The sequence below is a fragment of the Hyla sarda genome, chromosome 2 (assembly GCF_029499605.1).
Source record: "Hyla sarda isolate aHylSar1 chromosome 2, aHylSar1.hap1, whole genome shotgun sequence".
Lineage (NCBI taxonomy): Eukaryota > Metazoa > Chordata > Amphibia > Anura > Hylidae > Hyla > Hyla sarda.
The window spans coordinates 316203224-316228884 of NC_079190.1; the positions used below are offsets into that span (position 1 = coordinate 316203224).

Genomic DNA, 25661 nt, shown 5'->3' on the forward strand with positions numbered 1-25661 from the left:
CGGCGGTCGTCACGCCCCCTGCCATAGACTTGCATTAAGGGGACGGGCCGTGATGTCACGAGGGGCGGATCCATGACGTCACGCGGCTCCGTCCCCTGTATCGGCTGTCATTACGCACAGAGCGAACTCGCTCTGTGCAGTAATGATAGCGGGGTGCCGCAGCGGGGATCCCGGAGCTCCCCAGCAGCAGCATTGCGGCGATCTGACATCTTATCCCTTATCCTTTGGATAGGGGATAAGATGTCTAGGGGCGGAGTACCCCTTTAATAGAAGTAATTTACAAATCTGTTTAACTTTCTGGCACCAGTTGATAAAAAAAAAAAAAAAAAAAAAAAAAAAGGTTTTCCACCTGAGTACCCCTTTAACTCCTTAACGACGCAGGACATATATTTACGTCCTGTGCCAGCTCCCGCGCTATAACGCAGGGTCACGCGGTGACCCCGCGTCATATCGGGTCGGTCCCGGCGGCCATCAACGGCTGGGACCCGCGGCTAATGCAGGACATCACCGATCGCAGTGATGCCCTGTATTATCCCTTCAGACGCAGCGATCAAAGTTGACCGCCGTGTCTGAAGGGAAACAGAGTATCCCGGCAGCTCAGTCTGGCTGTTCGGGACCTCCGCGATGAAATTGTGGCATCCCTTACAGCTTACAGGACACCGGGAGGATCACTACCTGCCTCCTCGGTGTCCGTTCCGCGAATAACTGCTCTGTGCCTGAGATCCAGGCAGGAGCAGTCAAGCGCCGATAACGCTGATCAATGGCATGTTAATGCATGCCAGTGATCAGTGTAAAAGATCAGTGTGTGCAGTGTTATAGCCCCCATAGGGGACTATAACTCTGCAAAAAAAAAGTGAAAAAAAAGTGTTAATATATGTGATTTAACCCCTTCCCTAATAGAAGTTTGAATCACCCCTCTTTTCCCATAAAAAAACTGTGTAAATAAAAATATAACTATAAAAATATATTGTTAATTAAACCGCACGGTAAATGGCGTACACGTAAAAAAACCTCCAAAGTCCAAAATAGCTTACTTTTGGTCACTTTTTATACCATTAAAAAAATTTATAAAAAGAGATCAAAAAGTCCGATCAAAACAAAAATGGTACCGATAAAAACTTCAGATAACGGCGCAAAAAAGGAGCCCTCAAGCCATCGTACATGGAAAAATAAAAAAAACGTACAGGGGTTTTAAACAGATACATTTTTCTGCATGTAGTTATGATTTTTTCCAGAAGTATGACAAAATCAAACCTAAGGTATTATTTTAACCATATGGACCTACAGAATAAAGATAAGGTGTCATTTTCACTGAAAAATGCACTGCGTAGAAACAAAAAATTGTGTTTTTTCTTCAATTTTGTCGCACAATGATTTTTTTCCCGTTTCGACGTGGAATTTTGGGTAAAATTACTAATGTCACTGCAAAGTAGAATTGGAGGCGCAAAAAATAAGTCAAATGCACCCTCACTATTGAGGTGCAGCCCGTCCCTACGGTAGAGCCGGTATCCGACAGCGAAGTTGGCAAAGTTTTCCATGAACCCAAACCCCTCCTTCCTACACCAGCTTCTGAGCCACTTGTTTACCTTCCCAATCTCCCACTGCCTCTCTGGTGTGGCTCCTGGTACAGGTAATATTTCAGAAAATATTACCTTGGAGGTCCTTGCCTAAGTCCCTGAAATCATTTTTAAGGACACTCCCCCTACCTCTTACTTTGTCATTGGTGCCAATATGTACCATGACTGCTGGGTCCTCTCCAGCCCCGCCCAGCAACCTGTCAACCCAATCCGCCATGTGCAGAACTCGAGCGCCAGGAAGACAACACACTGTTCGGCGATCCCGGTCTTTGTGATAGATCACCCTGTCTGTCCCCCTAATAATTGAGTCCCCCACTACAAGTACCTGTCTGGCCTGCCCTACACTCCTCCCTCCCTCCTGTTGTAGCTTTCGCAACAGCTGAAGGCACACTGGTTGCAAAACACTGAGTTTGCTACCTTAATCAGTGTTTCACAACCAGTGTCCCTCCAGCTGTTGCAAACTACAACTCCCAGCATGCACTCAGACCACACATGCTGGCAGCTGCAGTTTTGCAACAGCTTGAGGCACACTGGCTGTGAAACGATAAGTTAAGTGACAAACTCTCAGTGTTTTGCAACCAGTGTTCCTCCAGCTGTTGCATAACTACAACCCCAGCATGCACGGACAGCCAAAGGGCATGCTGCAAGTTGTAGTTTTGCAACAGCTGGAGGTTTGCCCTCCCATGTGAATGTACAGAGTACATTCACACGGGCGGCGGCTTGCAGTAAGTTTCTCGCTGCAAGTTTGAGATGTAGCAAATTTTCTGCTGCAGCTCAAACTCCCAGCGGGAAACTCGCTGTAAACCCGCGCCGTGTTAATGTAACCTAAAAACACTACACTACACAAAATAAAAAGTTAAATACTACATATACATACACCCCTACACAGTCACAAAACACGCCACCCCCCCCCCCCCCCCCCCCCGCCCCCAATAAAAATGAAAAATGTCTGGCACGGCACCGTTTCCAAAACGGAGCCTCGAGCTGTTGCAAAACAACAACTCACAGTATTGCTGGACAGTCATTGACTGTCCAGGCATGCTGTTAGTTTTGCAACAGCTGTAGGCACCCTGTTTGGGAAACACTTGCCGTAGGGTAATTTTGGTATCGGAGGCAAGTGTAATTCTTGCATCTGGGTCCCTCCCTATGCAAATCCCTAATTTAGGCCTTAAATGCACATGGCGCTCTCGCACTTCGGAGCCCTGTCGTATTTCAAGGCAACCCCACATATGGGGTATTTCCGTACTCGGGAGAAATTGCCTAACATTTTGGTGGGCTTTTTCTCCTTTTACCCCTTATGAAAAGGTAAAGTTGGGGTCTACACCAGAATGTTAGTGTAAAAAAAAAATATTTTTTACACTAACATGCTGGTGTTGCCCCATACTTTTCATTTCATACTCATCAAACACCTGTGGGGGGTTAAGGCTTAGTATGTTTTTTTTTTTTTTGCTGGTCTGGCACCATAGGGGCTTCCTAAATGCGACAGCCCCCCAAAAACCATTTCAGAAAAATTCACTATCCAAAATCCCATTGTCGCTCCTTCCCTTCTGAGCCCTCTAGTGCACTCACAGAGCACTTTACATTCACATATGAGGTATTTCCTTACTCGAGAGAAATTGGGTTACAAATTTTAGGGTGGATTTCTCTCCTTTAAAAAAAATGGCTCTACAGGGACAGAGTGTAAAAAGTGAAGATTTTGAATTTTCTCCTTCACTTTGCTGCTATTCCTGTGAAACACCTAAAGGGTTAAAAAACTTTCTGAATGTCATTTTGAATACTTTGAGGGGTGCAGTTTTTATAATGGGGTCATTTATGGGGTATTTCCCACAGAAAGGCCCCTCAAATCCACTTCAAACTTAACTGGTCCCTGAAAAATTCAGATTTTGAATTTTTTGCAAAAATTGTGAAAATTGCTGCTATAATTTGAAGCCCTCTAATGTCTTCAAAAAGTAAAAACATGTCCACTTTATGATGCCAACATAAAGTAGACAAATTGCATGTGTGAATCAATATATACTTTATTTGGAATTTGGAATTGTCCATTTTCCTTACAAGCAGAAAGTTTCAAAGTTGGAAAAATGCTTAATTTTCATGACATTTTTCTCCAGTAAAGGATGCAAGTAATGAGGAAAATTTACCACTACGTTAAAGTAGAATATGTCACGAAAAAACTATCTCGGAATCAGAGTAAAAGCATCTCAGAGTTATTAATGCATAAAGTGACAGTGGTCAGAATTGCAAAAAAGGGCTGAGTCCTTAAGGTGAAAATGGGCTGAGTCCCTATGGGGTTAAACAATATAAGTATGTTTAAAATTGTATATATGTGACTTTTCATACGCTTTTTGTAACTTTTTTGGAATTAGATGTGACTAAAAAGCAATCTTTGAATTTTTTTTTGTACATTTACTCTGTTCACCTCGTGGGATCATTAACATTACATTTTGATAATTCAGCCTGTTACGCATGCAGTGATACCCCAACATGTAAAAAAAAAAAAAAAATTATGTTTTTGTTTAGGTAATATGGGAAAAAGGGCCGAATTAAAATAGTTTAGTTTTCAGAAGAGACCTTTAAAGAGAAACTGACAGCAGGGTAACTCACACTTACCTGGATATAAAGGAAAAAGTGCAGATGACCCTGTTTCTAACTTTTCTCACTGGGAGAAAATCGGTGCAGCCATTCCGAAGGTATTAATTTTATAGCCAATATGGTAATTTCTTCTTAAGCGGAGGGAGGCAATGGAGGGAGACAGCTACTATATGTGCAGTGCTTTTTCACCAATGCACCAATGCTCTGGCTGATAACTCTGACCCCCCAAAGTTATTGGCCGAAGGGAGCAGAGCTTTTGGCTGATAACTCGGCCTGCTATAGATATGTATCTCTTCTTCCTCGGAACAACTGTGAAGAGGCGAGGTTATCTGCAGTAGGGTGGAGTTATCGCTGGAAGAGGTGGGAGAAAGCATCGCACATAGGGCAGCCACCGGGTATTATGCACGCTCAGCTGCTGAGCACGCGCCATACCTCGGGAGTCGCAAATGGATGTGAATGTACGTCTATTTGCATTAAGGGGTTAAACATAAAAAAAAAAAAAAAAAAAAAAGGAGTCCAGAATTGCTGCCGAAAATCTAAAGCATTATGGCTATTAGAAGACGATGAGAAAAAAAAAAGTGGAAAAATAAAAAATCACTGTGTCCTTAAAGGAAAACTGTCACTAATCCCCCCCCCCCCCCCCCCGCACTTCCAGCCAGTATCTCTGATTAGGATGATGCCTAGGGACACTGATCAATATGATGCTAGTGGTGGGGGACTCAATTATTAGGGGGACAGACAGGGCAATCTGTCACAAAGACCGGGATCGCCGAACAGTGTGTTGTCTGCCTGGCGCACGAGTTCGGCACATCGCGGATCGGGTTGACAGGTTGTTGGGCGGGGCTGGAGAGGACCCAGCAGTCATGGTACATATTGGCACCAAGGACCTCCAAGGTAGTCTTTTCTGAAATACTACCAGTACCACGAGCCGCACCAGAGAGGCAGCGGGAGATCAGGGAGGTAAACAAGTGGCTCAGAAGCTGGTGTAGGAAGGAAGGGTTTGGGTTCATGGAGAACTGGGCTGACTTCGCTGTCGGTTACCGGCTCTACCGTAGGGACGGGCTGCACCTCAATGGGGAGGGTGCAGCTTTGCTTGGGGAGAAGATGGCTAGAAGGGTGGAGGAGTGTTTAAACTAGGGACTTGGGGGGAGGGAACCTACAGCAAAGAGGGGGAAGATAGTGTAGATAGAGAGGTGGGAATTATAAATGTACCTGGGGGTGGAGCGGAGGGAGGGGTTAGAATAGTTAATAGGAATAAGCTTCATAGGAAAATAAAACTTACACCCTTGAATCCCATTAACCCCAATAACATAAAGGATGGAAATGTAAAGTGTATGTTCACAAATGCCAGAAGCCTAGCAAATAAAATGGGGGAGCTTGAGGCCTTGATACTGGAGGAACATATTGATATAGTTGGGGTCACTGAGACATGGCTGGACTCCTCGCATGACTTGGCTGTCAATCTGCAGGGGTTTACATTGTTTCGCAAGGATAGAATGAACAGAAAAGGTGGTGGAGTCTGTCTGTATGTAAGAAGTGGTATGAAAGTCAGTGTGAACGATGCCATAGTGTGTGATGATTCTGAGGATGTGGAATCACTGTGGGTAGAATTACAAAAGGAGGGAAATACTGAAAAAATAATATTTGGGGTAATCTACAGACCCCCTAATATCACTGAAGAGATAGAAGTTCAGCTTCATAAACAAATAGAGAGGGCCGCCCGGGCAGGTACAGTGGTAATAATGGGAGATTTTAACTATCCAGATATAGATTGGGGTCCGGGGTTGGCTAAAACTACAAAGGGGCGACAATTCCTAAATTTATTGCAGGATAATTTTATGGGCCAGTTTGTGGAGGACCCAACAAGAAGTGATGCCTTGTTGGATCTGATCATTTCCAACAACGCAGAGCTGGTTGGTAATGTAACTGTGCGGGAAAACCTTGGGAATAGCGACCACAATATAGTTACTTTTGACTTAAAATGTAGAAAACAAAGACAGGCGGGGAAGGCAAAAACATATAACTTTAAAAAGGCAAATTTCCCTGGGCTGAGATCTGCACTACAGGACATAGACTGGGGGGAGGTGTTGTCAAATACTGATACAGTAGGTAAATGGGACATCTTTAAATCAACTCTAAATAACTATACAGCTAAATATATACCAAAGGGGAACAAATATAAACGATTAAAACTAAATCCTACATGGCTGACACATGATGTTAAAAGAGCAATAAACAACAAAAAAATAGCCTTCAAAAAATACAAATCTGATGGGTCAGCTATAACATTTAAACAGTACAAAGAGCTTAATAAAATCTGCAAAAATGTAATAAAAACAGCAAAAATTCAAAATGAGAGACAGGTGGCCAAAGAAAGCAAAACTAATCCTAAATATTTTTTTAGACATATAAATGCAAAAAAACCAAGGACAGAGCATGTAGGACCCCTTAATAATGATAATGGGGAGGTTGTCACAGGCGATCAAGAGAAGGCGGAGCTACTGAATGGGTTCTTTAGTTCTGTATACACTATGGAAGAAGGAGCTGACATTGGCCAGGTCAGTGCTGGTAACACATCATGTAATGTACTGAACTGGCTTAATGTAGAGATGGTACAAGGTAAGTTAAGTGATATAAATGTAAGCAAATCCCCAGGACCGGATGGACTACACCCAAGAGTTCTTAGAGAGGTAAGTTCAGTAATATCTGTACCCCTGTTCATGATATTTAGAGATTCTCTGGTGTCTGGTATTGTGCAAAGGGACTGGCGCAAGGCGAATGTGGTGCCAATCTTCAAAAAGGGCTCTAGGTCTTCCCCAGGAAACTATAGACCGGTAAGTTTAACGTGCATTGTGGGTAAATTGTTTGAAGGACTTATAAGGGATTACATACAGGAATACATAGGGGATAATTGTATTATAAGTGATAGCCAGCATGGGTTTACTAAGGATAGAAGTTGTCAAACCAATCTAATTTGCTTTTATGAAGAGGTGAGTAGAAGCCTTGACAGAGGAATGGCTGTGGATATAGTGTTTCTGGATTTTGCTAAAGCATTTGATACTGTCCCTCATAGACGTCTGACAGGTAAGTTAAGGTCTTTGGGTTTGGAAATTTTAGTTTGTAACTGGATTGAACACTGGCTCATGGATCGTACTCAGAGAGTGGTGGTCAATGATTCGTACTCTGATTGGTCCCCGGTTATTAGTGGTGTACCCCAAGGTTCTGTACTGGGCCCGCTGTTGTTTAATTTATTTATTAATGATATAGAGGATGGTATTAACAGCTCTGTTTCTATCTTTGCAGATGACACCAAGCTTTGTAGCACAGTACAGTCTATAGAGGATGTGCATAAGTTACAAGATGACTTGGATAGACTAAGTGTCTGGGCATCCACTTGGCAAATGAGGTTCAATGTGGATAAATGTAAAGTTATGCATCTGGGTACTAATAACCTGCATGCATCGTATGTCTTAGGGGGGATTAAACTGGCAGAGTCACTGGTAGAGAAGGATCTGGGTGTACTTGTAGATCACAGACTACAGAATAGCATGCAATGTCAGGCTGCTGCTTCCAAAGCCGGCAGGATATTGTCATGTATCAAAAGAGGCATGGACTCAAGGGACAGGGACATAATACTCCCCCTTTATAAATCATTGGTACGGCCTTACCTGGAATATGCTGTTCAGTTTTGGGCACCTGTCCATAAAAGGGACACTGCGGAGTTGGAAAGGGTGCAGAGACGCGCGACTAAACTAATATGGGGAATGGAACATCTTAGCTATGAGGAGCGATTAAAGGAGTTACAATTGTTTAGTCTTGAGAAGAGACGTTTAAGGGGGGATATGATAAACGTATATAAGTATATTAATGGCCCATACAAAAAATATGGAGAAAAACTGTTCCAGGTTAAACCCCCCCAAAGGACGAGGGGGCACTCCCTCCGTCTGGAGAAGAAAAAGTTTAGTCTCAAGGGGCGACACGCCTTCTTTACCATGAGAACTGTGAACTTATGGAACAGTCTACCTCAGGAACTGGTCACAGCAGGAACAATTAACAGCTTTAAAACAGGATTAGATACATTCCTGGAACAAAATAAGATTAATGCTTATGAAGAAATATAAAATCTCATCCCTTCCCCAATATCGCGCCACACCCCTACCCCTTAATTCCCTGGTTGAACTTGATGGACATATGTCTTTTTTCGACCGTACTAACTATGTAACTATGTAACTATGCCTACCATGCCCGGATCTGCCCAGCCATTCGCCCGTTATCTTCATTTTTCAATATATGCAAATCATCTTCTAACTGGCACGGGCAGGGTTACTGCCTTCATCTGTCACTGTGACTTCAGCGCCGCTTATCCGCAGCACTGCCCGGCTTATGCATATTCATGCCCTCCCTCCACATTTCCCTCTCCTCCCCGCTCTGTATGTGACTCCACTGCGCATGTGCCAGCTTCCTGTGTACACCTGGAAGCGGCTTCAGCTCAGCTTCATTCCAGCGGAGCAGAGCTGCAGTAAGGGTGTAGTAAGTAAAGGTGCAGTAAGCCGACATACGCGCAGTGGAGTCACATACAGAGCGGGGAGGAGAGGGAGATGGGGAGGGAGGGCATGAATATGCATAAGACGGCAAGTGCTGTGGACAAGCGTCACAATGTCAAATGAAGGCAGATGAAGGCAATATACCCCCTTAAACACTAATTATGCATTTCCAACATGACAACCCCATATACAGACAAGATCATATTATCTTCTCAGAATAGTTGATAATGCCAAAGGAGAGCAGTCATTTTTTTCACCTTCAGGAAATGTTTTACATTATGCTCATTCAAATAGATGAACAACTATGTAATCTTGCACTGACTCCAGCAGCTCTTTACTTTGACTAATAAATGAGTTTCCATCTTTATGTCCTAATAGGTCACATGAAAAAGAGTGACAAGAGGAGATTTTTTTGTACTCACCGTAAAATCTCTCTCTCATAACCTTCATTGGGGGACACCTATACTGATGGGTATATGCTCTTGCCACTAGGATGCGCTGACACTAGAAAAAAAAAAAGTCGGCTCCTCCCTGGCAGGATATACCCTCCCACTGGAAGTGAGGTAATCAGTTTTGTCACAAAGTAGTAGCCAACAAAGGAATATGACCGAAGGAGATATAGTAACATAGTTCATAAGGTTGAAAAAAGACCAGAGTCCACCAAGTTCGACCTATAACCCTAATGAGTCCCTACTGAGTTGATCCAGAGGAAGGCAAAAACTCCTCATACTAGAGGTAAAAATTCCTTCCCGACTCCAAATATGGCAGTCAGAATAAATCCCTGGATCAATGTTCTGTCCCTATAAATCTAGTATACATAACCAGCAATGTTATTACTCTCCAAAAATGCATCCAGACCCCTTTTGAACTCTTTTACAGAGTTCACTATGACCACCTCCTCTAGCAGAGAGTTCCATAGTCTTGCTGCTCTTACAGTAAAGAACCCCCGTCTGTGCTGGTGTAGAAACCTTCATTCCTCTAAACGTAGAGATTGCCCCCTTGTTATGGATACAGTCCTGGGTATAAATAGATCATGGGAGAGATCTCTGTACGGTCCCCTGATATATTTATACACAGTTATTAGTTCGCCCCTAAGCCTTCTTTTTTCTAAACTAAATAGCCCTAATTCTTTCTGGGTACTGTACTCCTCCCAATTCCTCGTATTACCCTGGTTGCCGGTCTTTGAACCCTCTCCAGCTCCACTATATCTTTCTTGTACACTGGTGCCCAGTACTTTACACAATATTCCATGTGTGGTCTGACTAGTGATTTGTACAGCGGTAGAATTATTTCCTTGTCATGAGCATCTATGTCCGTATTAATGCACCCCATGATTTTATTTGCCTTGGTAGCAGCTGCCCGACACTGGTTACTAAAGCAAAATTTACTGTTAACTAAGACTCCTAAGTCCTTTTCCACGTCACCCGTCCAAAGTGTGCTCCCATTTAAGACATAATCCTAGCCCGGATTATTCTTCCCCATGTGCATAACCCTACTTTTATCAGTGTTGAACCTCATCTGCCACTTCCAAGCCCAAACCGGCAACTTATCCAGATCCATTTGTAACAGTGTACTGTCCTCTATAGTGTTTATCGCTTTACAGAGTTAAAGGGGTATTCCAGGAAAAAACTTTTTTATATATATCAACTGGCTCCAGAAAGTTAAACAGATTTGTAAATTACTTCTATTAAAAAATCTTAATCCTTTCAGTACTTGTGAGCTTCTGAAGTTAAGGTTCTTCTTTTCTGTCTAAATCCTCTCTGATGACACCTGTCTCGGGAAACGCCCAGTTTAGAAGAGGTTTGCTATGGGGATTTGCTTCTTAAGTACTGAAAGGATTAAGATTTTTTAATAGAAGTAATTTACAAATCTGTTTAACATTCTGGAGCCAGTTGATATAAAAAAAAAAGCTTTTTCCTGGAATACACCTTTAAGTATCATCTGCAAATATTGCTACTTTACTATTCAACCCCTCTACAAGGTCATTAATAAATATATTAAATAGAACAGGACCCAAGACTGTGGTACCCCCCTAGTAACAGTCACCCAATCAGAATAAGTACCATTTATAACCACCCTCTGTTTCCCATCACTGAACCAGTTACGTACCCACTTACACACATTCTGCCCCAGCCCGATCCTTCTCATTTTATGCACCAATCTTTTATGTGATACTGAATAAAATGCTTTGGAAAAATCCAGATATAATACATTCAGTGGATCCCCCTGGTCCAGTCTGGAGCTCACCTCCTCATAAAAGCTGATCAGGTTAGTTTGACAGGACTGATCCCTCATAAAGCCATGCTGATATGGAGTCATACATTTATTTTTATCAGGATACTCCAAAATAGCATCCCTTTAGAAAACCCTCAAACCATTTACATACAACAGAGGTTAAACTAACAGGTCTATAATTCCCGGGGTCACCTTTTGACCCCTTTTTAAATATCAGTACCACATTTGCCATGCGCCAGTCCAGGGGAACAGTCCCTGTTACTATAGAGTCCCTTAATTTTAAAAATAGGGGTCTGTCTATTACATTACTTAATTCCTTTACAACACAGGGGTGAATGCCATCTGGGCCTGGTGATTTGTCTATTTTGATTTTTTGTAGGCGGCACTGTACTTCTTCCTGGGTCCTAGGTTGAATACAGTGGAGAAGAATTTGTTTAATATATTAGCTTTTTCCTGATCCCAGTCTATAATTTCTTCCTCATCATTTTTTTTAAAGGGCTTACACTTTAATTTTGAACCTTTTTGTTATTTATGTAGTTAAAGAACAATTTGGGGTTAGTTTTACTCTCTTTGGCAATGAGTCTTTCTGTCTCCATTTTTTAAGCTTTTATGTTTTTTTAATTTTTCTCTATAGCTTTTTAATGCTTCTTCACTGCCGTTCTGTTTTAGTAGTTTAACTGCTTTATTTTAGTCATTTTTTCCTCCTTAACATTTTTATTCATCCATATTGGCTTTCTTTTATTCCTGACCCTTTTATTCCCATAAAGGTATGTACCTTTTACAGTGAGAATTTAAAATATTCTTAAAAGTCTCCCATTTAGAGTCAGTATTCTTGTTTTTGAGGACATTATCTCATTTTATATTGATAAGGGCTTCTCTGAGTTGATAAAACTTTGCCTTCCTAAGGGACCCTAGAAAAGAATCCCGGATAAAAAAAAAAACAACAATAACCTGAAAGGAATATCTGGACAAAAAATGAAGAAATGGGTGGGTGCGGTGTCCCCCAATGAAGGCTACGAGAAAGAGATTTTAAGGTGAGTACAAACAATCTCCTTTTCTCGGTAGCTCTTCATTGGAGGACACCTATACTGATGGGACATACCAAAGCAGTCCCCTAGGGTGGGAAGAACAACCACTAGAGAAAGGGGATCAGTCCCGAGACTGAACCCACTCATCTGTAAGGGCTGCAGTCCATGGAGATGGAGATGGACTCGGACACCAAATGAAGGGACCGTGCTTCGCAGAGTCTCTAAACCTACGTCACATAGAGAGGCAAGAAAAAGGTCGACTAGGAAGGCAGATGAACCCTCCTGAAAGGAAGTAGGAAAACAACTCCAAGGAACACAGAACCAGACAGGGGGCCAGCCCGGTTGAAAAAAAAAATGGAGACAGGCACAACATGAGAACCCCATCCTGAGTCAACCGATTCAAGAGAACATGGCAGAAAAATGCTAGGGAGAGCAGTGGACGCCTGGACAGAAGGCGAACACAGAAGGTGGAGACAAGAAAACCACTGGAAAAAAGAAAGACGGACACCAGCTTAACCTCTTCAGGACATAGGGCGCCCTGCATTCCCGAGTCCTTAAGGACCGAGGGCGTATCCATACGCCCGTGGGAATTCCGGTCCCCACCGCTAGCCGGTTGGGGACCGTGGCCGGATGCCTGCTGAAATCGTTCAGCAGGCATCCCGGCATATCACCCAGGGGGGTCATTATGCCCCCCCATGTCGGCGATCGCCGCAGATCGCTGCACAATTCAGTCCAGCGATTTGCGGCGATTCCGGGTCAATCGGGTCTCCAGTGACCCGGTGACCCGGAATTACTGGCTGTTCGGGGCCATCTCTGACGGCCCCGGACAGCCAGAGCCTGCAGGGGTGAGGTGGCACTGTTGCCACCTCACGATCGCCCTGATTACCGGCCGACCAATCAGGGCGCCTGCTGCGGGTGTCACTCCCGCACCTGCTCCGCCCCTCTTCCGGAGGACGTGAGCGAGTGCGGGACGTGCACCCCGGGTGCTGGGGACCCCGATCCCCGGCGTCAATGTTGGGATCGGGGCCCCAGGAGCAGCGGCGGCGGCGACGACGACAAGGGACTGACCTGCAGTGTGGATCATTGGAGGTGAGTGACAGCCTCCTGCTGTTGCTTAGCAACAGCTCCCAGCATGCAAAAAGGGCATGCTGGGAGCTGTTGTTATGCAACAGCAGGAGGCAGCCCACCACAACTCCCAGCATTCCCTTATGGGCATGCTGGGACTTATGGTTTTGCAACAGCTGGAGGCACATTTTTTCTATGAAAAGTGTACCTTCAGCTGTTGTATAACTACAACTCCCAGCTTGCACAAACAGCTAAAGTGCATGCTGGGAGTTGTAGTGGTGCATCTGCTGGTTGCATAACTACAACTCCCAGCATGCCCGTTGGCTGTCGGTGACTGCTGAGAGTTTTAGTTTTGCAACAGCTGAAGGCACACTGGTTGTGAAACTTAAGAGTTTTTTTTTTTACCTAACTCAGTGTTTCACGACCGGTGTGCCTCCAGCTGTTGCAAAACTACAACTCCCAGCATGTACGGTGCATGGTGTACATTGACTGCTGAGAGTTTTAGTTTTGCAACACCTGGAGGCACACTGGTTGTGAAACACTGAGTTAGGTCACAAACTCAGTGATACATAACCAGTGTGCCTACAGCTGTTGCAAAACTAAAACTCTCAGCATGTACAGTCTGTCAGCGCATGCTGGGAGTTGTAGTTTTGCAACAGCTGGATGTCCCTCCCCCAATGTGAATGTACAGGGTACACTCACATGGGCGGAGGATTACAGTAAGTATCTGGCTGCAAGTTTGAGCTGCCGCAAATTTTCTGACGCAGCTCAAACTGCCAGCGAGAAACTACTGTGAATCCCCGTCCGTGCGACTGTACCCTAAAAACACTACACTACACTACCACAAAAAATAAAATAAAAAGTAAAAAACACTACATATACACATACCCCTACACAGCCCCCCTCCTCTACCCAATAAAAATGAAAGCGTCTGGTACGCCACTGTTTCCAAAACGGAGCCTCCAGCTGTTGCAAAACAACAACTCCCAGTATTGTCGGACAGCCGTTGACTGTCCAGGCATGCTGGGAGTTTTGCAACAGCTGGAGGCACCCTGTTTGGGAATCACTGGCGTAGAATTCCCCTATGTTCACCCCTATGCAAGTCCCTAATCTAGGCCTCAAATGCGCATGGCGCTCTCACTTTGGAGCCCTGTCGTATTTCAAGGCAACAGTTTAGGGTCACATATGAGGTATCGCCGTACTCGGGAGACATTGTGTTACAAATTTTGGGGGGTATTTTCTGCTTTTACCCTTTTTAAAAATGTTACATTTTTGGGAAAACAAGCAAAAATGTTTTGTTTTTACATATGCAAAAGTCGTGAAACACCTGTGGGGTATAAAGGTTCACTTAACCCCTTGTTACGTTCCCCGAGGGGTCTAGTTTCCAAAATGGTATGCCATGTGGTTTTTTTTTGCTGTCCTGGCACCATAGGGGCTTCCTAAATGCAGCATGCCCCCAGAGCAAAATTTGCTTTCAAAAAGCCAAATGTGACTCCTTCTCTTCCGAGACCTGTAGTGCACCAGCAGAGCACTTTTCACCCCCATATGGGGTGTTTTCTGAATCAGGAGAAATTGGGCTTCAAATTTTTAGGGGTATTTTCTGCTATTACCCTTTTTAAAAATGTAAAATTTTGGGGAAAACAAGCATGGAAGACAGGCTCAGCACCCAACAGTGAGTCACAACCATGCCCCTAGCAGCCAATGTTGAACGTTGAATGTAGAAAGGGGAACAGAGAGTGCTGCTGTTGCTGTGAAAGGCCATGGAACCTGTAGGAAACGTCCACATCCCATCTCCCAATGGTGCCACACACCAGAACTGCTGCCGCAGATGCAAGAGATGAAGGAGGTATGTGGGACAGGAAACAAGCAGACACAGTCTGATTGGTATAACATGTAGAGAGGGAACTGGTAAAGGAGGGAAGCCTGCGGACCAGTATGGGGTGCATTGTATAAGGCCCATGGAGCAACATGGGGTGACTCACTCGGAACTACACCTCGGCAGTGGGTTACCTGAACGTCTGTTCTCTGAGCGGAAAATGTATGGTAGTTGACTTGACGTAGCAGCAAATCATGCAGACAACAGGCTGGCTGACTGGTAAAGAATTCCTGAGCGCACAGGATCACTCCTTCGAACCCTTCCACAGAAAGTGGGGTATCGGAGTGTGGCCGAGCTAACGGGCGAGCTGGCGGTGCCGGAGACCCGGCAGACGAAGTCTGCTGACTGGCATCCTAGTTACATAGTTCATAAGGTTGAAAAAAAGACCAGAGTCCATCAAGTTGAACCTATAACCCTAATGAGTCCCTACTGAGTTGATGTATGCGTGTCAACAATCAAGAGAAGATTTCATCAGAGTGAATATAGAGGGTTCACCACAAGGTGTAAACCATTGATGAGCCTCAAAAATAGGAAGACCACATTAGAGCCTTCACAGTTCTGTAACAACATCCTATGGACAGTTGAGACCAATATAAAACCATTAATTTGCCCCCCCCCCCCTACTAGTTTCGGCAAATTAGTGGTTTTATATTGTGCCACAGTGGTCCAGCAATAAGGAAAACTGCAGTTCCCTAAACACTGCTCACAAGGGGTTTATGCCCAGTTTATGGTTACCTCTGGTCCTGTGACACCAAGTTTTTAACCTTTTGTAACTTTATATGTTTTATAATTTACTCAATAAAAGTAAAATTTTAAGGGAGCTCCTCCCATAAGGGATCTTGTGCCCCGGTCCTAGTGCCCTGGGTTTTGGTAAATTGTATTATAAGGTGGTCCCTGGCTTCCTAAGGGGATTGTATTATAATTTTTAATAAGTAATAAATAAACATACACAAGTGTATGTGAAATATATAAATTAGGGATAGTCCGATATTGATTTTTTAGAGCCGATACCGATAACCTGTTAACTTTCAGGCCGATAGCAAATAACTTATATCAATATTCCATGCATTTTAATTTTGGGGCATTTTAAAGCAGGGCCATGTACACGGAGGACAAGCAGGGCTCTGTACACTGAGGACAAGCAGGGCTCTGTACACTGAGGACAAGCAGGGCTCTGTACACTGAGGACAAGCAGGGCTCTGTACACTGAGGACAAGAAGGGCTCTGTACACCGAGGACAAGCAGGGCTCTGTACACCGAGGACAAGCAGGGCCCTGTACACCGAGGACAAGCAGGGCTCTGTACACCGAGGACAAGCAGGGCTCTGTACACTGAGGACAAGCAGGGCTCTGTACACCGAGGACAAGCAGGGCCCTGTACACCGAGGACAAGCAGGGCCCTGTACACTGAGGACAAGCAGGGCTCTGTACACTGAGGACATGCAGGGCTCTGTGCACTGAGGACAAGCAGGGCTCTGTGCACTGAGGACAAGCAGGGCTCTGTACACTGAGGACAAGCAGGGTTCTGTTCACTGAGGACAAGCAGGGTTCTGTACACTGAGGACAAGCAGGGTTCTGTACCTGAGGACAAGCAGGGCTCTGTACACTGAGAACAAGCAGGGCTCTGTACACTGAGAACAAGCAGGGCTCTGTACACTGAGGACAAGCAGGGTTCCACGCCGGAGTTCAAAGCGCCTCTCCCAGGCAGCCACTGCGGTTCTCTTACAGGACTGCCGTGGCTGTGTGGGAGATGCAAAAAAGCAGCCAGCAGCACCGTTTTCTGGGCCCAGGTGTCGCGGGCAAGACGCATTATCGGTAAGGTTAGATGCCGATACCGATAACTAACAAATTCGTGAATATCGGCCGATAGTATCATCCAATCCGATAATCGGTCGATTCCGAATATAAATACGCACCATAAAGGGGATATAACACTATTGCAATAGGGGCAAATATTATATACTGCTGCATTTTATTATTTTACTACATAATTTGGTAACGCCATAAACATATTGCACACAAACGCATACAATAGTAGTATATACCACTATAGATATAACCAAACATCTCTAGACAAGTCTGACTGTGTAGCCTAGAGGGGCTAACCCCACCTTTTTCTGTTTATGCATAAATATTGGTATTTTAAGGTGGTACTGGGATTTAGCAATCGGTGACAAGTGTGAGTGAGCCGTCATTGTCTATTTTTAGTTTTTTTTTTTTATATAATGACCCAAAGCATACTGCAAAAGCAACCAAAGAGGTTTTTAAGAGAAAGAAGTGGAATGTTATGCTATGGCCAAGTCAATCACCAGACCAGAATCCGATTGAGCATGCATTTCACTTGCTGAAGACAAAACTGAAGGGACAATGCCCCAAGAAGAAGCAGGAACTGAAGACAGTTGCAGTAGAGGCCTGGCAGAGCATCACCAGGGATGAAACCCAGCACCTGGTGATGTCTATGCGTTCCAGACTTCAGGCTGTAATTGACTGCAAAGGATTTTCAACCAAGTATTAAAAAGTAAAAGTTTGATTATTATTCTGTCGCATTACTTTTGGTCCCTTAACAAGTGGGAGGCACATTTGCAAACTGTTGTAATTACTACACTGTTCACCGGATATGGATGTAAATAACCTCAAATTAAAGCTGACAATCTGTAGTTAAAGCACATCTTGTTTGTTTCATTTCAAATCCATTGTGGTGGTGTATAGAGCCAAAAATGTTAGAATTGTGTTTATTTCCCAATATTTATGGACCTGACTGTACATCAATATCACATATAAACTCAGATAGCATGTGCAAATGAACAAGTGCTCATCAGTTGCCTATGGCATACAGAATTGTATCTGATCAAAACTTTTGACCTGACCCTGCAACAAAAATCAAAAAGATCAAAACAATCCAAAAGCATAAAATGGCTATCTATCATTCTAGGATAAGGAAAAGGATGCAAAGCCTGTCAGCCAATAGTCCCATATCCCAGCATCGACACCCAAAAGAAAGACCAACAGCATAAAAAATAGTGCACAAAAATACATTTGTTCACTCCAAACATACTAAGTAAGTCCTAATAAAGAGCAAAGTGTTACATTTTGGCCTCATCATAGGCCATAATGGTGTTGTAATTGGCCACTGATGCAATAAAGGCCTATCCTAAGGCCGATACAAAGCACTTTGTACATTATTAGGAAGCACTTTTGTACTGAATAAACAAGGTTTTTGCACTACTTTTAATGCTGTCATTCTTTTTGGATGTCTCTGTGACATGTCAAAAGTTTTGTATAAAAAGACACTAAAAAAGAATTTAAAAGGGTTAGTCTGCTCCCCACCTTCCGGAACTAAATGTTCCGAATGCTGGGAGCGGGCTTCCGTGTTCGCACTTGCCCCCTTGGGACACTCCGCATCAGTGATGTCACGCCCCGCCCCTCAATGCAAGTCTATGGGAGGGGGTGTGACAGCCATCACGCCCCCTTCCCATAGACTTTCATTGAGAGGACGGGGTGTGATGTCACGGGGGCGGGGCGTGACATGTGCATTCCTTTAAAGAGGAATAAATAACAAGAAAAAGGCAAAAGTTGGGCCACCAACGGCCCAACTTTTGCCTTTTTCTTGTTATTTACACTGCTGGGACATCACCTTTGCTCCAGAGGACCGTGGCTGCAGACCTGAGACATCACCTAAGGCTATCACAGATGTTGTGCTCTCAGCACAACGAAAATAGGTGAGTGTTACAACTTAACTTGTTTTTATCTCACCTATAAACATCCTTCACTAGGGGCGCATATCCCTGTTTTTTTCTTCTACTTTCTATATTTAAAGAGGAATACACATCCAATATTCTGTGGATAGGTAATAAGTGTTATAAGTTGGAATACCCCTATATTTACATCAGCATGGGGCATACTCCAACATTTACATCCGCATGGGGCCAGTAAGGGTGTATGGAGGGGATCCTGATGCGATTGCTGCTATTAACCCTTTAGATGGCGATGTCAAAGTTGACAGTGACATCTAAAAAAGTCAATTTGAAGCACATTATACTGCTGGTATAGGGGTTCAGGTCAGTTGACCTGTTGCCATGGCAGGAAGAGGCCTACACCTTAGCCTCCTGATCAGCTTCAAATGATTGCCCATACAAGTTCCCTGGAAAAACAAATAAGTTTAAAAAAAAAAAATCCAATAAAAGGTTTAACTTTAGAAGGACGAAAAAATAATCTGCTTTTACATGTATTACCTTAAACAACCAGTTGCATTGAAGAATATTTCAGGATCCAATGAACTCTTCTGACCAGACATAGAGTTATCAGTCCCACCAGCAAATGGCATCACTACACATTCATTCAGCACAGGAAGGGCTTCTTTAACTAGTTCGTCCTTCAGCTGCTCAGTAGAGGACAAATTCCAAAGCAAACCTGTATAAGAAACAGTATACTATTTATAAATTCAACAAACAAAAAAAAAAAAAAAAAAACTGCTGGTGTATTTCTGACACTTTCATAATAATGCATGGAGTGGGCTTGTAGACCACTGTTTTGTGCGGTGGTCATCACGGCTCTGTACACAGGGCCGGTTGCTGGGTAGGAAACCACAGGGGCGTCCCAGTGGTCAACCCCCCCCCCCCCGATCAGCCACATTGTCAGATGTGAGCCACATTTTACTAGTGCTCTGTGCTAGAGAAGTAATCCCCTGAAAGCGGACAAGACATGCTGAGGAGCTAGTAGCACAGGCAAGTCCGGCTGTGTTCATACGTTTTTTGCTTTGATTGGTAAGATCATTGACAGACAATGATAGGCTGCAGTGGTCACATGGATCAACATGTCATCTCTGGAGGCCAAGAAGAAAAAAATCAAACAAACTAGGGGGTGGGAATGGGGGATAAGCAGAGACTGTATATTTAGGCTGGGTTCACATCACGAGTGTCCACTTCACAGATACGATTTCAGAAGTTCAAATTGGCTGAAATCGTATCTGTGCAAGTACATGTACGGACCCATTAACCTTTATGGGGGTGCAGACCCAATCGTAGTCAGCTAGCGACTACAACCTGGTCATTTTCTCAGAACGTCAGATTTTTGACACTGACTGAAAATTGTGGTCTGCCATCGCGGTCTCCCATTCACTTCAATTAAATTCCTGCAGTAAAAAATCTGAAACAGAAATTCTGCTGTGTGGATGGGACAGTGGAATTCCATGAAAGTGTACTGGCTATAAATTCATGCCTAATTTTCATGCAGAATTCCATGCAGAATTCAGTGCAGAAACTGCTGTGTGAACCAGGTCTAAAAAGATAGACTTTAACTGAACAGTCAAAATTTGTGCGGAATCTGTATACATTATTATCTGCATGCAGATATCAAGCCCCATTGACTTTAATGGAATTCTGCAGCAGAAGTTCGTAAAAACGGATTCTGCATCAATCATTCCAATGCGATTGCACGGATGTCCGCCGTCTGTAGCATCGCGGTCACTAAAATGGATGATCGGATCGCCGGCAGCGCTGCAGCAGCGATCCGATCATCCAGAACGGCAGACGGAGGTCCCCTCACCTGCCTCTGCTGCCTTCCACGGGTCTTTTGCTCTGGTCTGCGATCGAGCAGACCAGAGCAAAAGATGACCGATAATACTGATCAGTGCTATGTCCTATGCATAGCACTGAACAGTATTGGCAATCAAATGATTGCTATTAATAGTCCCCTATGGGGACTATTAAAGTGTAAAAATAAAAGTAAAAAAAATGTGAAAAAACCCCTCCCCCAATAAAAACGTAAATTGTCCCATTTTCCCTATTTCACCCCCAAAAAGTGTAAAAAAAAATATATATATATATGTTATATACATATTTGGTATCACCGCATGCGTAAATATCCAAACTATTAAAATAAAATGTTAATGATACCGTATGGTGAAAAAGTGAACGTAATAAATAAATTTAAAAAAGTTCAAAATAGCTGATTTTTTTTTATAACATTTTATTCCCCAAAAAATTGATAAAAAATGTATTCAAAGTTTTATATAAGCAAATATGGTATCAATAAAGTACAGGTCACGTTGCAAAAAATGAGCCCTCATACCGCCGCTTACACGGAAAAAGAAAAAAAAGTTATAGGTCTTCAAAATAGGGGGATTTTAAACGTACTAATTTGGTTAAAAAGTTAGCGATTTTTTTTTAAGCGCAACAGTAATAGGAATGTATGTTATCATGGGTATCATTTTAACCCCTTAAGGACCCAGGACGTATGGGTACGTCCTGGGTCCCGGTCCTGCGATAGCATATCGCGGCGGGCCTGGCGTCATATTGAAGTCGGGACACGCCGCTAATAGCGCGCGGCACTGATCGCGGTGCCGCGCGCTATTAACCCTTTAGCCGCGCGCTCAAAGTTGAGCCGAAAGTAAAAGTGCCCGGCTAGCTCAGGAAGCTGTTCGGGATCGCCGCGGTATAATCGCGGCATCCCGAACAGCTGTAGCACAGGAGGAGGTCTTCTTACGTTGTCCTGTGCTGTCCGATCGCCGAATGAATGCTTCAAGCCTGAGATCCAGGCTTGAGCATTCAATCGCCGAAAACACTGATTGATCCATTCCTATGGAGATGCATCAATCAGTGTAAAGGATCAGTTAATGCAATGTTATAGCCCCCTATAGGAGCTATAATATTGCATAAGAAAAGTGTAAAAAAATCATTAACCCTTTCAATTATCCCTTCCCCTAATAAAAGTTTGAATCACCCGGCATTTCCAAGAATAAAAAAAACAGTGTAAATAAAAATAAACATATGTGGTATCGCCGCGTGCGGAAATGTCCGAATTATAAAAATATACTGCTTTTTAAACCGCACGTTCAATGGCGTACGCGCAAAAAAATTCCAAATTCCAAAATAGCGCATTTTTGATCACTTTTTATACCACAAAAATGGAATAAAAAGTGATCAAAACAAAAATGGTACCGCTAAAAACTTCAGATCACGGCGCAAAAAATTAGCCCATATAGCGCCCTGAACACAGAAAAATAAAAAGTTATAGGGGTCAGAAGATGACCATTTTAAACGTATAAATTTTCCTGCATGTATTCATGATTTTTTTCTGAAGTGATACAAAATCAAACGTATATAAGTAGGGTATCATTTTAACCGTATGGACCTACAGAGTAAAGATAAGGTGTCATTTTTGTACTGCGTACTGTACTGCGTAAAAACGGAAGCCCCCAAAACTTACAAAATAGAGTTCTTTCATCAATTTTGTCGCACATTGATATTTTTTCCCGATGCACTGTAGATTTTTGGGTAAAATGACTAATGTCATTACAAATAAGAATTAGTGATGCAAAAAATAAGCCATCATATAGAATTTTAGGTTAAAATTTTAAAGAGTTATGATTTTTTTTGATTGTATGGCGTGAAAATGAAACCTTCCAAAATTTGCTAAATTGCGGTTTTCTTTTTCATTTACCCACACAAATAGTATTTTTTTGGTTGCATCATACCTTTTATGGTAAAGTGAGTGATGGCATTACAAAGGACAACTGGTCATGCAAAAAATAAGCCCTCATACTAGTCTGTAGGTGAAAATATAAAAGAGTTATGATTTTTTGAAGGCAAGGAGGAAAAAACGAAAACGTAAAAATAAAATTGTCCTTAAGGCCCAAATGGGCTGAGTCCTTAAGGGGTTAAGGGGGTACTCCGCCCCTAGACATCTTATCCCCTAAGCAAAGTATAAGATGTCTGATCTCCAGGGAGGGTCCAGTGGCCAGACCCACCGCGATCAGAACACCAGGTTCAGGCGACCTTGGTCATGATGTCACACCACGCCCCCTCCATTCATGTCTATAGGAGGGGGTGTGATGAGCAACCTTATAAATCTGGCCGTTAGGGGTCTCCCTTCTGGTCCAGACCGCATTCCGTCAAAAGCACAGACTTTGGTCTTCTGCTGGACAGGCAGGAGACCAAACTCAGGACGTGTGGTCTGGCCAAAGGCAGTGAAGAGCCAAAGCCAGACCGTAAAATTCAGTAACCACTGCCTCTCATCCCTGATTTGTCTAGTTAAATGTTAGTTTACCAAACTAGATTTGTGTAAGCAAGCACAAAAGACACAGAAGCCCGCACTGGCTCATGGAACACACCAGATCTCCGGCTTATACAGAAATAGATTTGCGTAGGGTTTACAAACTAGTTCACATCCAAGAGGGTGACGAATGGAGACCGGCATTAAACACACCTGTGGTGCATTTCAAGCACCTTGTAATGCCCTTCAGCCTCAGTAATGCCCCAGCTGTTTTCCAAAACTTTGTAAAACGATCTGTTTCTTGTTTTTGTATGGAGATTCATGGATACTTAGACAACATATTAATGTACGTGTATGAAAAGTTTCAGTTCCAGAATCAGTTGTTTGCAAAACTTTTAATGTTTTGAGTACAGGGTATGCCTTTGTTAGGGTACATTATGACTCCAAATGCGTTTTGTATAAATCCTGCCAAGATCCAGGTTGTAGTTCATCAGTCTTTCTTCTCTTAAAACAGTGCAGTGTTTCCTGGGATTCACAAACTATATTTGTAGATTCATTAAAACATTTTTGGTAATAGCTAAACCATTGACATATGATCAGGAAAGGGACGGACTATTTAAATTTGCAACTTGAAGCTGTGGAGGCTTTAAAAGAAATGTTTTACTTAAGATCCAGTGTTAATACAACCTGATCAGACCCAACTTTTTAGGCTAGGGTCAAACTGCGGAATCTCCGGGCAGAAAATTTCCGCCCGGAGATTCCGAGTGCGGCCAGCGCCGACTGAATCAGTCAGCGCTAGGACCATGTGGACACTGCAGTCTCAAATAGACTGTAATATGTTCCACGAGTATTTCCGCCTGAAGAATGAGCAACGCCATTCTTCAGGCGGAAATTTTCAAGCGGATTTTCCGTTCACAAATTCCGCTTCACAAATTCCGAAGTGTGAATTTGTGAACGGAAACCCATTCACTACACTATACATTTTAGTAAGCGGAATTTCTGCCTGTAATTTCAAAGCGGAATTGCAGTCGGAAATTCTGTAGTGTGAACCTAGCCTTACTGTTGTGGAGGCTGCTTCTGAGGTGGATGGGGAAACTGTTTGGTCTCAAGGAACCCTCTCCCATACGGATCTGCGCCTTATTCTCTAGGAAGTTCTCAGTTTCCAAGAAAAAGATATTAGCGATCAAACGGGCTTTCGAGGAGTGGCATTATTTCCTGGAAGGGACCCAACATCAGGTCACTTATACTCACTGATCCTTTTTAGAATCAGCTTAGTGTGTCAATCCCTGACAAGCTCACTTGGCTTTGTTTTTCACCCAATTTGACTTTACAATAACCTACCATCCTGGCTCTAAGAACATTGAGGCTGATGCCTTGTCCCGCAGTTTCTCCACCAGCCATTCCCCTACTCTAAACCTGAACCCATCTTACCTAAGATATACCATCTTTTTCTGTTTTGACTAGTGAAATTTAAAATCCATAAGATTCCTTTGTGGCTAGTAAACTTCAAATTTGTTTGTTAGAAGAATGTTCTAGTTCAAATTTGTCTGGCCATCCAGGAATTGCTAGCAACAAGATACTAAGCTTGAGAATTTTGGTGGCCAGTGTTGGATCAGGATATTACAGCATTTATTCTAGAGCACGTCTCATGGGTGAACTTTATTCGTATCCAGTAGTGAACTGACCTTGGACACAAGTATTAATGAATTTCATGACTGATCTTCCTTCGTCCCTGGGTAACACTGTTTTCTGTGTTGTAGTCAACCATTTTAGTAAAAGGTGCCCTCCGGTCTCTCAGTTACCTTCTGCTGAGGAATTTTCCACACTGTTCATTATGCATATTGTACTCTGCATGGTGTTCATGTTGTTGTGTTCTCTGATCAAGGAGTTTAATTTATCTCTAGATTTTGAAGAATGGAAATTGGGGGTTTCTGTGTCATTTTTTTTTTTTTTAGCTTTCCATCCAAAGTCTAATGGACAAACAGAGAGTAAGGCTACTTTTACACTGCAGTTATAACACGGCAGTGTGACGGGCATCAGGGGAGCCAGGGAGAATAGCGGGAGAAAAATTACTGCAAGAGCCATCTTTTTCTCCCACTATTCCCGTAAAAAAAAACAATGAAGCCCGGCGGCCCCCATAATAGTAAATGGGGGCTGCTGAGACCCCTTGTTGCCCATTGCTCCCAGTCACAAGAATGGCCATTAAAGTCACACAAAAAAAAAACACTTTAACGGCTGTTCTCAATGGGGAGCAACGGCAGTGTGAAAGGGGCCTTAATAACTCAGTGGTACAATATCTTGTTTGTTAATATCTTGTAAGATGTTATGTCTCAGACAAGTAAGGTGACAGGGTATTGTTCCTTCAGCTTGCAGAATTTGCTCTTGATAAATGGGATAGTTCTTTCACCGATATAATTGCAATAGCAAGGTGACATGTGTTCAATCCACAATATTCTTCATTTTCAGAATCAGGTTCAGAAAACCCCAGAGTGGGTGCCTCATGAGTGATCTGTGCATAGTATGACATATATGTCATAAATGTATCTACTTTAAAAGTCTTGAAAACTTGCTGCAGCTCCAGTGCCCACACCTCCTAGAGAAGGGCTATTTAAGTCCTCAATGTTTCTCAAGACACTGCCCGTGTTAAGTGTTATTTCTTCCTGCACTAGCATTCCCTTCTGCAAATGTTTCTGTTAACTGACCTCTGCCTGTGACCTGACTACCCCATTTTGCGTGACTTTTTGACCATTCTTGAC

General features: G+C 43.2%; 1 protein-coding gene across 3 annotated transcripts in view; it reads right to left on the bottom strand.

The window, feature by feature from the left end:
* The window catches only part of PKP1 (plakophilin 1), a 112837-nt gene that overhangs the window by 44815 nt on the left and 42361 nt on the right, over positions 1-25661 (bottom strand). For all 3 annotated transcript variants that reach the window (XM_056557744.1, XM_056557742.1, XM_056557743.1), the window contains one exon: positions 19146-19323. In XM_056557744.1, coding sequence (XP_056413719.1) covers positions 19146-19323 — 178 coding nt within the window. The remainder of the gene's footprint in view (positions 1-19145; positions 19324-25661) is intronic.